This window comes from Tetrao urogallus (assembly GCF_951394365.1).
Source record: "Tetrao urogallus genome assembly, chromosome: 2".
NCBI lineage: Eukaryota > Metazoa > Chordata > Aves > Galliformes > Phasianidae > Tetrao > Tetrao urogallus.
This window is the reverse complement of record NC_136814.1, coordinates 5734496-5748996: the sequence shown is the minus strand read 5'-3', so window position 1 is coordinate 5748996 and position 14501 is coordinate 5734496. Positions and strand designations below refer to the sequence as shown.

The window sequence follows — 14501 nt, the reverse complement described above, 5'->3', positions numbered from 1 at the left end:
TAATTATTGTGTGGGATGTCATTTTATTAGGAATCTCAAATCTTTCAGTTCTTTTGAAACAGATTTTTATTTATTTTTTAGCCCATAGTGTTTTGCATTGGCTGAACTTTGTGGCAAGTATTTTGGAAGGGATCCAGACTGCTGAGCAAGAAGAGTGTCTGTAAACCGTTCCAATCTGAAACTTAAGAAGTGAAATGGTCAGGTCTGCTTCTTCCTGTCTTTTTAGGAATTACTTCTAGTACTCCCAAATCAGATTTCACAGTGTCTTGAAATCATTTCTTCTCCCTCCTTTTGTTTGCTCCTCTCATCGAAGGATCATGGAATCATTAGGGTTAGAAAAGACCACTAAGATCATGTAATCCAGCCATCAGTCCATTGCCACAGTGCCCACTAAACCCTGTCACTCAAGGTGACACCTACCCTTTTCTGGAACACCTCTAGGGACAGTGGCTCCACCACCACTCTGGGCAGCCATTTCCAGTGCCTCACTGCTCTTCTACATCTGGAATTTTTACTCTTAGGTAAATTCAAAAGAAATAATGAAGAGTAATCAGTCTGCAACAAGCCACTTAAGAGCTCAATCTGTTTTAAAAATACCAACTTCTGTAGAGCTTCCTATTAAATGTAAATATTTAACTTCTTGAGAAATCTAGTTTGCAGCATCTGGGCAAACTGTTGCTGCAGGATCTATTCTGATTTTTTTTTTACTCCAGCTTTGCTTTTTCCATCAGCACATTTTTGCTAAAAAGAATGTATCCATATGAGCAGATCTTTAAATCATTAGTTATTAAAGTTTGTACAGTTATTTTGTTCTGATAAGGTAATGTTAGGCAAAGAAGGATGCTGACACAGCTCAAGAAGATGTCATCTTGGAAAAAGCAGTGATTGGTCTTTGCTGTTTTTCAGTTGGATGTTGGGATGTTTATTTTGAAGATGAATGGATTCAGGGTAACAATTCAAACTTTCGTATCTTAGCCATGATTGGAAGCTTGATTGCTCTAACGAGTAAGGTAAGCTGTCCTGAAGCTTTAAAAAAAAATCAGGATATCTAATTGTGGATTATGTTTTGCATGAAGGGATGACATGTCCTTAGTTGCTTTTTTTTTTCCCAGTGGGATCTACCTGTCACTTGTGCTTCTGCAGCTGCTGTGGTGGCAGCTCTTTAATGGGAACTCTGAGAAAACTGGGGTTTAGAATACTGATATGGCAATTCTTCTGCAGAGTTAATTAATTGACTGACTCTGTGCTGCAGGGATGCTCAGAATATTTTGGGGGAAAAAAAGTATGCTTAGGCAGAGTGATCGTTGTATAACAAAGAATTAACTGTATAGGAAGAGCAAGAAAGAAGAGAGTATGGTTCCAGTTTTCTGGTGTTCCTTTTATTTGTTAGTATGCTCCTATAGGAAAAGCACACATCCATATGCCTTTTTGTTTACATAAACCTACTTAATTGGCTTTTTTCATTGCCAGATGATAATGTGGCAACTGATAATGTGGTAAATATAATGTTACACATTTCAGCTGTTCAAAAGTGTATGTTTAATCTGCAGTTACCTCTCCCCACCCTCTACCTCTGTTTACACAGTCTTTACGTTATCACATCAGAAATTTCCCAGTATTTCTTTCTCTGGTTTCAGTCAGTGAAGACACGGTTCCCTAATCCAACTGTCTATGGTAATGAAGCATTCAAACGAATATTTCAAACACCTCTTTTTGTATAAATGGTTAATTAATCAGGGGGATCTGATTTAATTTCTGAAAATATGAACGTCTTAGTGCCTGGGCTATCTCAAAGTTTGAGGCTTATGCAGTAGACTTACCCTCTATTCCTTGTGGACTGGAGCACCTCCCCTATGAAGACAGACTGAGGGATCTGGGCTTGTTCAGCCTGGAGAAAAGAAGGTTGCGGGGTGACATCATTGCAGCCTTCAGTACCTACAGGGAGCCTACAAACAGAAGGGGAGTCAACTCTTTGAAAGGGTAGATAACTGCAGGACAAGGGGAAATGGTTTGAAGTTGAGGGAGGGAAGATTGAGGTTGGACGTCAGGGGGAAGTTCTTCACTATGAGTGGTGAGGTGCTGGAACAGCTGCCCAGAGAGGCTGTGGATGCCCATCTCTGGAGGTGTTCAAGGCCAGGTTGGATGGGGCCCTGGGCAGCCTGGTCTAATATTAAATGGGGAGGTTGGTGGCCCTGCCTGTGGCAGGGGGGTTGGAGGTTCATGATCCTCGAGGTCCCTTCCAACCCTGGCCATTCTGTGATTTACTTGCCAGTCATTAAAGTTACTGAAAAGTGCTGCACTGCATTCTGTACCAGTGCATAAGCTTTTATTTTGAGCTCATTTACATAGCATGAATTACCTCCCAGTAGATGTACGATTTTTGAGGTGCAGTTGATGTCTGCCAGAAGTCACTGATAATTCATGTGAGAAGCAAAGCTGCCACGGTATGCAGCATTTGTGCACTGATGTTTGGAAATCTCAGTACGGGTATAAACATAACAGAAAGCTCTGCCACTGCAGAAGGAAGACTAGCTCTCTATTACAGTATGTGAACGTAGCTGATGTCATGCCTCCTTTGGTGGACATGTCTGTCTTCTTTATTATTTCATGTTACCTGGCAAAAAGTAGGCCCCATGGAGGCTTTCCTGAGACTGCAAGGCAGATGACTGTGATGGAGATCCTTATACTGCATTTACGTTTGAAATACTTGGTGTCCTCTCATGCTGTTCCCTTAAAAGCAGTTACATGACTATATTGGGTTATTGCAAACTGGAATAAGTAATTCATATATGTTTTGTTGTTAAAATCTTGAAACAAGCTGCAGTTTCTTTAACTGTAATTAATGGGCATAGGCATTTCCTGTGTCTGTGTTCAGTAGTTGTGTGATCAGTTCCATTGGCATATGTATGAATACAGTTTATGTATATTTATATGTTCATATACAGGTCTTAGAATGCTTTCAGTGGTAGAATGTGTATCCTCATTTAGGTAGGGTTTATTTCATTGGAATTTGAATTAAGCAAAGATAAGTATAATTGCTAAGAAAAGTTTATTTCTCCCAAATGACTTCACCAGATTTTCAGAAGAGTATCAACAATCATAGTCATTTTATAATGTGCAAATAATTATTAATGACATTTGTCAGCTTAAAGTACTAATTATTTATTGCTTAAGGTACACAGTATAAAATTGGTAATTTTTAAAGGTTACTTTACTGTCTTTTTGTAGCATCCTCAAACATTTGACTTGAGATCAAAGGGAATATGTCTTCTGCAATTTCTGACTTTTTAATAGTCCTTTAATTTGCATTAAAAACTGCACATAAAGTGTCAACTTGTATTTGCTGTCACTGACCTACTAAAAACCAGCATATTATTTCTGGAAAAAAAGGTAAGGTGATAATACCTTCATCAACCACTAGAAAAGTCATTATAAATTCTATTCTCAAAATGGAATGAAAGGAAAAGTCTGTTAAAGTGCTACCTATTGGAGCTAAGCATTCAGAGCTAAATCAGATGTTAAATTCAGAGCTGCTGCTCTGACCTACATTCATTATGCTGAAGTAAATTGTGGAGGGACTCAAATCCTTGACTAATGTTACTTCCTAAATGGGTTACATTGGCAAGGTTAGTGAGGAGACTGATTTCAAGGAATGCCTTTTTTAATGAAAATGTCATTAAAACTGAATACTTAACTCTGCCACATGTCTTTCAAAGATAGAACAAGCATAACTGTAAATCTATTGTTTCTAAAATAACGTTTTTAAAAGAATTGTTTCCTTTTTAGTTAATACTTCCAACGTTGTCTATGGTCCTGCGGTTCCAGTTCCTGCGGCCCTCAGTTCCAGAGCTTGTCGTTAGTGCTTTGCCCCCTTGATATGTGCTGAAGTCTGTCTGTGTTCTGGTCCGTCAGTGATCCATGCCAGAAACAGCTGTAGTTTACTGATGTCAGTAAAGCCACCTGACCCTGGGACCCCTATTTAACTAGCGTGGTGATTAGAACCTAAATAAAAAGTAGTTGTAGAGAGGATGTGAGGAAATACTGGGAGGGAAGGAAGCTGGTAGTAGGAGCTCATTGTTGGGCCTGACCATCTTTAATCTTCTCCTTAGGTGCATTAACTGGTGAAGTTTACTGATAATAAAGTGGAGAGACATCATTTCTCAAGCAGAGCATCTCACAGAGAATAGGATGACTTAGAATTAGAGTAATGGAAAGGAGACTGATGGCAGATAGTTTGAAGTACAAAAGCCTGGGGACTGATATAAATTTAAAGCCCCATGGAATGGGGAGGAGGATGGTTGAGACTTCACTGTCATAAGGTAGTATGGCAGCACGAAAGATGAGAGCTTGGGAGGATCACACAGATGTTTTGAGTAGTGAGAGGAAAATAGGGATGTCTGACACAAGTAAAATTCTAAGTACATTGGGAACACTGTACATAAGTCATCTCTCAGACCTGGGGATGTGAGGGTTGAGAGCAGCTCTGCAGGAATGCAACCAGGTCCTGTGTGCTAGTGGGTGAGGGCAGCGGCTGTCCTCTGCTCTGCACTGCGAGGCCTCACTGTCAGCACTGCCTGCGGTCTGGGTGCTGCAGCATAAGAAGGGCATAAAACTAGAAAGAGCATCCAAAGGAGGGCTGCAAAGATGGAAAAGGGTCTGGATGAAGAGTGGCTGAGGGCCCTGAGCACAGAGCGGAGGAGCTGAGAGGAGGCCTGATGGCAGCTGCAGCTCTCCCAGGGAGCGGAAGGCAGCGCTGAGCTCTGCTGTCTGTACAGCGACAGGGCTGAGGGAACGGCATGGAGCTGCGTCAGGGGAGGGCAGGTGGGGGTGAGGAAAGGCTGTGCCCCAGAGGGCAGTGGGCATGGCACAGGCTGCCCAGGGCAGTGGGCACGGCCCCGATGCCGGAGCTCAGGGAGCGCTGGGACACCACTGACACTGGGGCTGGGGTGCAGTGTGGGGCCGGGGGTTGGGCTTGGGGGTCCCTTCCAGCTCGGGATGTTCTGTGATCTAGGTCAAAGAGGGTGAGTGCAGGTGAGAGCTGCAGAGAGAGGAAGCATTAAACGCTGTGTTGTGGCCATGCTGGTTGGGTGAAAGCAGATGCTCAGGGTCAGCCTGCTAAAATAGCAGTGAGAAGAGGGGGATGCAAACACTGACAGTAATTATATCAATAAATACATACGCAAGAAGCAAAATAATTATTTCAGCTGAATGCAGATAGTGATTCAAAATTCAGGAGTATGAACTGACTATTAGTAAGTTCTGGCCAAATATGTGAAAACAATTTCAGTTATGCAGTGGATGAGAGCCTGAGTTGGAATCCATCAAGTGATTTATTAAGCTATTTGGGAACTGCACTGGCAACGCAGGAGGTCACATTTGTTTCTTCCTTTCTCAGGTTGGAGGAACACTGCTAGCATCTAAAGCAGAAGCAAAATTCCTGAAACTCCAGAATTAAAGGAATCTCTTGTTTCTAGAGATAACTGGCAATTTCACTAATTTTTTAGTATGCTCATCTCGTAATATTGACTGCAACTTTAATAGTGGGCCATGCATTCTTTATAATAATTAGCATGCAAAGCAGTCGAAAACTCAGAGTAGTCCATCTGTTTATGTGTCACGTTTCTTTCAGAAGAATGAAATCTGCAGTCAAGACAATTTCTGTAAATAGAAACACCAGACTACTTGCAGTGTATTCCTCTTAAATACTGCTATTTTTAATCCATTTAAAACCTCTCCACACTATAGGCCTGTAGATTGGAATAGTGGAAATAATCTTCGAGTGGCAATTAAGTTCAGAAGTTTGTGTTTGGAAGGGAAATTAATTGTGTAGATGGACCTAGGCCATGCTCCACAGCTGGTTTACGCTGGGTTAGTGATCTCGTGGCATACTTGAGTTTACAAGACTGCCTTTTATCAGAGCTCTGATGCAGACTTTGGCTTGGTTGGTGTTTCACAAGTGTTAGATTGCTCACCTGAGAACACGCAATAGAAGTGCTTAGTGGGTTTTGCATGAGACACTGAGGCTTGCATGAAAGGTAAATCCATTAGATGTTTTCATGAAGGATAGTTACTGTCTACCAATACCTAATGGAATTAATATATTTGCAAAAAACCTCAAAGCTTGCAGAAGGTAATTGCATGCTGGAGGATGGTTTGTCTTCTCTAAGTAGGTAGAAGTATTTCTTTGTATAAGAAGAAAACCGAGGAGGGAGGGCATACATAATAGGAAAGCAGTCTGTTTTCACTTTCATTGAAAGGACTCATATTTCACAAGAGTATTTGATTAACACAGCTAAACACGTGAATGTGCTGCTACATGAGGGTGGTGTAGGAATAATAAAAGCATCTCACATCCCAGTGTCAACTCTGGAAGATTTTGTAACTTGAAAGATAAATTAGAGTTCTCTGGAACACATAGATCATATGATAATAAGATACTGTTCGGTTAATTTCAGTTCCTGATTATTTGATAATTTAGTTAGGATGTCAAAGCAGTATATATTAATATAGAAAATTGGGGAATAATCTAGTTTGTGTACTGTAATTGTGTGATGGAAGCTCTAGTAATTTATTCAGCAAAACAATTCCTGGGGTTATTCTCTAAAACCCTGGTGATCTACAGTTTAGCTTGCTCAGTTTTATGATGGGGTGGCAACCTGCAGCTCAGTGCAGAAAGGATTTACAGGTTAATGAAGTTAACATGAAAAACTCCTTGTGCTGGTAAGTCAGAGTTCGGTGAGAGGCTTGACGCAGGTTTTTACTGTCTAATGCAAGTTAATGTTCCTGTGTTGTTTTTCTTTCTGTTAATAAGACATGAAGTGTACCTTGGCTTTGAAGTATAAAGCTATGAGTATGGATAGAGCTAGTATTGCTGTTGTACTCTGTGAAAACTCAGAAAGCTTTGTGTTGCTAAAAGGGGCAAATATATGTACATGAAAATGCATCATGATTGCAGTCATTAAAGTAGAATTTGAAGAAATTAAGAAGAAAAAGAAAGGTCTAGGTAAAGAAACTCATCCAAAATGTTAAGAATCATAGGAGAGTGCACAGATTGCAAAGGCAGGGAGGCAGCCAGGGAGGCATTTCTCTTCAGTCAGAAGTGCTTCTGTCATGTTTGCCATTTCACTGCAGCTATCTCGTGAAAGGTAACTCTTTAAAAGCAGAAGATGCTACATAATGAATCATTACGTGATTTTCTTATCACACATTTGTGTTTCAAGGAGTAAGATGGATTAAGATCCATCTTAAGATCAGAACACAGAAGGAAAAAACATTTATTGTATTAAAGCAGCAAATGTAAAGTGTTTTTTTTATGTTGATTTTTATGCATAATTACCAAATAATTCATTGCTCTAAAATTTTTTTAAAGGCACAAATCAGTGGGATACAAAAGAGACTTAGATTTTTTTGTTGGTAACACATGTTTCTAAGTGCATTTACTGGTAAAATACTTTATAAAAAGGCTAGTAAACCTGGTTTCAAATCAGACTTCCAAACATTCTCATCTATTGTGCAGCTGTTAAAGATTATATTGGATCAGATTAAATGGGCTTGTAGATGAAGTAATTTAGGCAACAGTGCCCACTACTGCAATATAAAAGAGGGCAAGAAGACAGTAATCCTTCTACCAGAAACCTATGTTTTTTGCGCCTGCAGTTCTTGGCATTAGGGAACCAGAGGTGATAGATACCCTTGCATAGTCGTTCCCTGCTTTTCTTTTCTCGCCATTTGTCCAGTTTTTCTTGCACCTATGTAAGCTGTATAAGCAGTATCCTTCAGTTTAGCAAGGGAACGCTTTTCCTTTCTGATCTGCTGCTGAATAGTTTTCTTTTCTGCTCCCTAGTACTGGTAATAGCCAGTGAGCATTGACCACTGGGGAGTTCTGCTTGGGTTTTGTACGCTTCCATCAGGGTGCCTCTTCTGCAGTTATGTGTCACTTCCTATTTCTTGGCAGGTTAGTTCTGGAAATGCAAGCAGTGCAGACCTCAAACAGGACACATGCATAAGTTAGCTTTGACTGCTGTATGCGTATCTTTTTTTGTTGCAACTTTGCTTCTTACATTTGCCAAAACATCTGCTGTGGAACTCTAATTGTAAGTCCCCTAATCTTTCACCGGTGTGGGTGATAAAAATTGCTGTGAAGTCCCAGGTTTGTTACCCACCTTGTTCAAGGGACGACCAGCTGATCCGTGCTTCTTATGGCCTCCATGTGCATAGCCTCTTTGATTTGGTGTATCTGCTGGATTTTGAAATAAACATTCTCAGGTGCCTCTGAATTCTGAGTGATTCACAGTATCTTTTCCCGTAGGTACGAAGCATTTCTTTCTGCTGATTTAAAGGGAATGCAAAATATCGGGAATACTTATCTGGAGGGAAACAAATTAAGAATTAAGAACTTCCTTTGTGTACAAAGTACGTATCTGTATTTTATAGGGAGCTTAATGTTAGTGCTTTTCCACTGAAGGTCTTCAGACATTTTTGTGAACCTAGGACATAATAGCAGATTTGCAATGAGATCGAATGCACCCAAAATACCTGTTAGCATAAGAATTTGCTGTAGTATGTAATCAGGTTAAATATTAATGCAAAGAGTTTTGCAATTGCACAATTTTACCCATAACTTCTTTAATCTGATATTATGCCTTTTTGCATAATTTAAATATAGACATCTGGACAATTTACTTAGCTAGCATAATGTTATGCTTTACTGAAAGCCTCTGCATGGTGTTTTCTCAGAACTTTGTACCAGAAGTTAACCACTGCATATTTAAATAAAAGAATTCAAATTTTCATGATGGAAAATATAGAAGAAATTGGACTTCACCAAGGAATTCTGTTCATTAAAAGGGCACTATGCTAATTCTCTATGCTTTTGAATATTTTTGTGTGCTTTTGTCTATATTATTTATCTGTATTAAATGCACTGAAAGAAATGCTGTGCGTCATTAAAGTTCTTTAGCATGAGCAACTGTGCAAAGATTGCTCTAAAAGCAATGCCCCCTATTTATTTCCATGGAAATAATGCCCCATCCCTGGAGGCATTCAAGGCCAGGCTGGATGTGGCTCTGGGCAGCCTGGTCTGGTGGCTGGCAACCCTGCACATAGCAGGGGGTTGAAATTAGGTGATCACTGTGGGCTTTTTCAACTCAGGCCGTTCTATGAAACCACAACTGATACAAAGAGCACAGTAATACTGTTTGATAGAGCCAATTCTCAGCTACACAACACTAGTTTTCAACTTACAGGTTCATACAGTTACTTTATGCAAACGTGTTTCTAATCTGCAAGCCTGAAGATGCCTTAATGCAGTTAATTCAGCACACGTGGTACAGCAGCATAGAAGGGATTCAATGGTAGCTCCTGTATGCACCCAAGAAGTGCTCATGAGTTTACCCCATCAGGATGTTTCTGGCAGCAGAATTCCAAGAGCCTGTCATTTATGCAAACAATTTAATCCTCTTATCTTTGCTGTGACTCGAGAAGGTGTTTCCTTATGTACTGACTCAGAATTATTTTATGAATGAATTTCAACAAAATGAGTCAATTTAATCTAGAGGTTCCGAAAGAAGAAAACTTTTCTCTGCACAGTGCAGGCCTTTGTATTCACCGGAGTGCTCCTTTGTGTGTAATACTTGACTTGCTTTATTTTCCACAGTTTTATGAGCGCATCTTAAATACAGAGGGAGTACATGTGCACTTTTTTTGTTCAAGGATAATTCAAGATAAGATGCATGCAGTGCATGCAAGTATTTTAAGTTCTGCCTTGAGGCTTTAATTCATTTTCTGCATTAGTATTTTTTTAATGGGGACGATGACCTTTCCTGCTCTCGGAATTCTGGCTTATGGATTCACTGCTTTCTAAAATGGTGTTGCACAAATGAAAGCGAATCAAGTTGCGGAACATACCTAATAATTTCTCTGACTTAGAATAGCATACAGTCCTTCAACTGATTTCAAAAAAGGTCCTTCCTTCCTTCCTCCTTTAGAAGTTTTCTTCCTATTGCCATCAAGGGTGAAAGAGGGGCAATCTTGCTGCTTCTTTCTGGCCATTTTCTTATCTTTCAGTGTGGGAGAACAGAGTAACACAGATTGTTAAAGTGTTTATGGCTTTTGGTTTAGGACAAAAGTGCACAGTTCAAAGTTTTCTTTTGAATTTGGAATTAGATTTTCAGCCAAATGATTAAAAGTTTAGCAGAAGCCCCAGTTAAACATCAGGATTTTTAGTAAAAAAAAACCTAATGATGGAATAATAGAATGGTTTGGGTTGGAAGAGACCTCAAAGGCCCTGCAGCCCAACCCCTGCCATGGGCTGGCTGCCCCCCACCAGCTCAGGCTGCCCAGGGCCCATCCAACCTGGCCTTGGGCTCCTCCAGGGATGGGGCACCACAGCTCTGGGCAGCAGTGCCAGGGCCTCACCACCCTCTGAGTGAAGCATTTCTTCCTAACATCTATCGATATCTTAATCTCTCTACTTAATCTCACTACAATCCATTGCATTTATTTTAATGCTTCCCTTAAAAGAGTGTGTTCTATTTGTGAATAGTAATCTTATACAAAGTAAGGTTTTAGAAACTTAATTTGTGTTCTTTAATTTTAGATATAAATAAATAGCACGTCAATTTTAAATCACAATTCTATGCACTTTATTTTTTTTTAGTATACAGTAAATGTGTTAAATATCAAAGACTGAAAATTGAAGCTCTTTTTAAACTTTCATCGTAGTTATTTGTGGCAGATTTTTCTCTCCCAGCAAAAAATTCATTATGTCTTGGGATGCCTTTTTTCTCGTCAGTAAAGGATGTTAGCAAATGCTTTGTTTGTGCTGGAAAAAATGTTTTGCTCTTAATGTTTTATCAGTTGCATTGGGCCAGGGGTGCCAGCAGTTGTGTGAACAGCCACCTATATTCACTGTCCTAAGTCTTCAGTCTTGTCATGTTAGGAAGGTTATGAATTATGTGTAACAGTAGGTGCCACTCAATAAATATTTAATATGAGGTAGATATTTTGACTGAAATTACTTTTTCACTTGAACAGTGATTTAAACTGTATTTTTTGGTTTTATGAGGTGACACTTTTATAATATCAAGGAATAGCTGGATGCAGTTTGAATGTCAGAGAGCTGCAGGGCAACATTAATCACAGTTTTTTTTCCCTTCTTTCTGAAGGCTGGAGAACTTTTTAGTGCACCTGTGACCAGTCTGGGATTTCCTGGTTTTGTTTTGGAGTCTTTTTTGTGCTGTCACCATCTCATTTTGCCCATTTTTGCACAGTCACTGGAGAACATTTTAGGCAGCGTTGATACTGACGATGTTTTATACTGAGCAGAAAAAAAAATGGAGTAGTAGATCTTCTCTCTTAGATTTGTCAAGTTGCTCAACATGGGAAAATATGCATAGCATTTGTAAGAGAAAGCAGATAGATTGCTGTAATGTCTCGGTTGGCTCTGAAGAGTGAAGACTGGAGAAGTATTCATGCTGTTGTCAGAAAACTTGTTTTCTGTATTTGCTGGCACCAGGAGAAAAGTGTGTGCTGCACAATACACAGAAGCTGATGCTGCCTTCCCTTCCCAAGTTGTCACTCTTCCTTGGCTTATAATGGCTTAGTTATTTAGGTAGAAAAACTGGTTCGAGAAGCAGCGTGTGCACATTCATAGTCTGCTGCTGTTACCTTCCAGGTGTAGGAAGCCAGTAGGATTTGAGTTCAATTTGCAAAGTAAACTTTAGGAATACTGCAGCCTATTTCATAGCTATAGTTAGTCTCTTATATATTGTGTATACCCATAGAACTAGTCACATGATGTTTTCAGTACCCTCCAGCCAACTGGTGCCCATCCAGACCCTGAACAAGAGCAGCCCTGGCAAACTCCATCTACATTCCTCCCTTCAGTTTTTACTGCTGAGCAGGACGTGGTGTGGAAGATCCCTTTGGCCAGTTTGGCCCACTTGTCCTAATTGCGTTCTTTCCAAGGCTCTCATCTGTCCTCAACAAGCCTCATAGAATCACAGAATTGTAGGGGTTGGAAGAGAGATCATTGAGACCAACCCCCCTGCCAAAGCAGGTTCCCTAAACCAGGTCGCACAGGTAGGCATCCAGGTGAGACTTGAATATCTCCAGAGAAGGAGACTCCACAAACCCCTGGGCAGCCTGTTCCAGTGCTCCGTCACCCTCACCGTAAAGCAGTTCAGATCAGCAGCGCTGTGGGTGCATGGCTGCAGCTGGCCTTCTGGTGGGAGGTGGCTGGGGCATGGTGGGCCAAGGAAAGGCGCCCTACCCTGGCCAGGAGCAAAGGGGCTGCGCCTGCAGCCTTGCCACAGGGACCTGCTGCCTCCTACCCAGCCCCTCCAGCTCTGTGGGGATGGAGGCAAAGAGCTGAGGGCATGTAGGAGCCTTTGCTGCGCATAAGCCAATGGGTGGCTCTGCTGCTGACTGTCTGTCTTCACACAGCCTGAATGGTGCCAGGCCTCGCTGTAGGAAGGCTCGAAGGGCAGCACCTTTACAACTCTGCATGGGCTTGGGGCTTCTGAAGCAAGTCATTATAAGGCCTGGATGGAAATTCTCCTTAGAGTAAGAAAACTCCCTCTACACTGCCAAAAGTGTCACGGTTGAATGGCCTGCTGTCAAAATGTGAGCTTTGTTCCCAGTGCCTCCTGTGTACCGCTGAGCCTTGGATACCTCAGGGTATAGGTCCTGGATAACTCTGCATGGGGATCTGAACAAAGCTGGAGGCACAGAAATTATTGCCTAAAGATCTTATGAGAGTGCTGGAGAGAAGGATTTGGAAGGATTTCTGCCCTGCAGAAAAGGCCCTGGAGATCTTAGTCCACAGCCAGCTGAACACGAGCCAGCAGTGTGCCCAGGTGTCCAAGAAGGCCAATAGCATGCTGGCTTGTGTCAGCTCTTGTGCAGCCAGCCAGCAGGAGCAGGAGGTGATTATCCCTCTGTACTTGGTGCTGGCATTCATTTTTGGGCCCCTTGCTGCAAGAAGGCTATTGAGGTACCTGAATGCATTTGAAGAAGAGCAATAACGCCCATGAAGGGACTTGAAAACTAGACTTACAAGAAGTGGCTGAGGGAACTGGGATTGCTTGGTCTGGGGAAGAGGAGTCTTAGGCGAGGCTTCATTGCACTCTACAACTGCTTGAAAGGTGGTAGGAAGGTGGGTGTCAGTCTCATTTGTCAGGTGATGGGTGGTAGGCATATGTTGTGTCAAGATCTTAGATTGGATCTTAGGAAGAATTTTTTCACATAGAGGTTGGTCAAGCATTGCAAATAGCTGCCTAGTGAATTGGTGGGCTCGTCATCCATGGAAGTGTTTGGTACGTGTGGGAGTGGAACTTAGGGACGTGGTTTACTGGTAACCTTGGTAGTGTTAGGTGGTTGGATTTAATAAACTTCAAGGTCTTTTCTAACCCAAATGATTCTGTGTTTCTCCTAATGTTAAAGCCTTCCACTTATATTCCTGCTGAATGATGCTTTCTCCCAGATGCTGCAGAGTGTGGCCCAAAGGAAATTCAAACAATTAAAATATTTCCTGCATTTCTTTGTTATGCCAGTGCTTTGTTTAGGTTGGATGATGTTCTACCTGCTTAAGCTTACTGGGCTTTCAGGTGTCTGGGTTTTTAATTGCATAAGATTCACTTTATTTAAAGGACTGCCAAAAAAGTTTTCAGTTTCCTATTCTTTAGCCATACTGAATTTTATGTAGTTTTAAATTCTTCTTACTATCATGTATTCAGAGCTTGCTTTTATAGAACCTGCTTTGTTATTCTCTTGATTGATCTCCCTTATCTGGTATAATTCAGCTGTTTGTCTGGCCTCTTTCAAATAACACCTTCACAGATTTCCTGAACGGTAAGCTTGGAACACTCACTGGAAATATAAAAGTTGCATTTGAAATGTTAGGGAAAAAAATCCCTGCCAATTTTTTGTGGTATCACAGAGAATGAGTTCCTTTAAACATAGTTTGAAAAGAGAATGAAGAGTATTTCCTGCATATCTCAATAACTATACTTTTGTCCTTTACAGGAACAAACCTTGGCTCTGAGGAAAGAAGGGATAGGTGTTGTATTAGATTCTGAACTGCCTCATTTAATTGGCATTGATGATGATCTGCTTAGTACTGGCATCATCTTGTATCACTTGAAGGTAAATAAATATCTTTGCTTCCATAACCTTTGTATGCTGTGTGATTTTTTTCACTAGACAAATTGTAGTATTAATTTGCTGTCAAAATACAGTGCTCATACAAGTGCTCATTACATGTCTCCACTATGGTGGCAGAAGCTCCTTACATTTCTCTCCTATAGTTCAGGTCTATCCTGAAGATTAACTGGTTAACAAGAAATAGGTACTTACTGTATCTACCTACGTATGTTTTTTCTTCCCATTAATTTCATTGTGAAGCTTGACTTCAAATCCAGAGCTAGACTGTCTCAAAACTAAAGTGATGGTCCTATGCATGATAGTTGAATTTGCTAATATATCTTCTACTAACAACTGAT

At 40.8% G+C, this 14501-nt stretch overlaps 1 protein-coding gene across 1 annotated transcript in view; it reads left to right on the top strand.

The window, feature by feature from the left end:
* The window catches only part of KIF16B (kinesin family member 16B), a gene marked incomplete at both ends in the record, with an annotated part of 132785 nt that overhangs the window by 43904 nt on the left and 74380 nt on the right, over positions 1–14501 (top strand). Inside the window, one exon of the mRNA XM_079532778.1 lies at positions 14026–14145. Within this exon, the coding sequence (XP_079388904.1) occupies positions 14026–14145 (120 nt within the window). The remainder of the gene's footprint in view (positions 1–14025; positions 14146–14501) is intronic.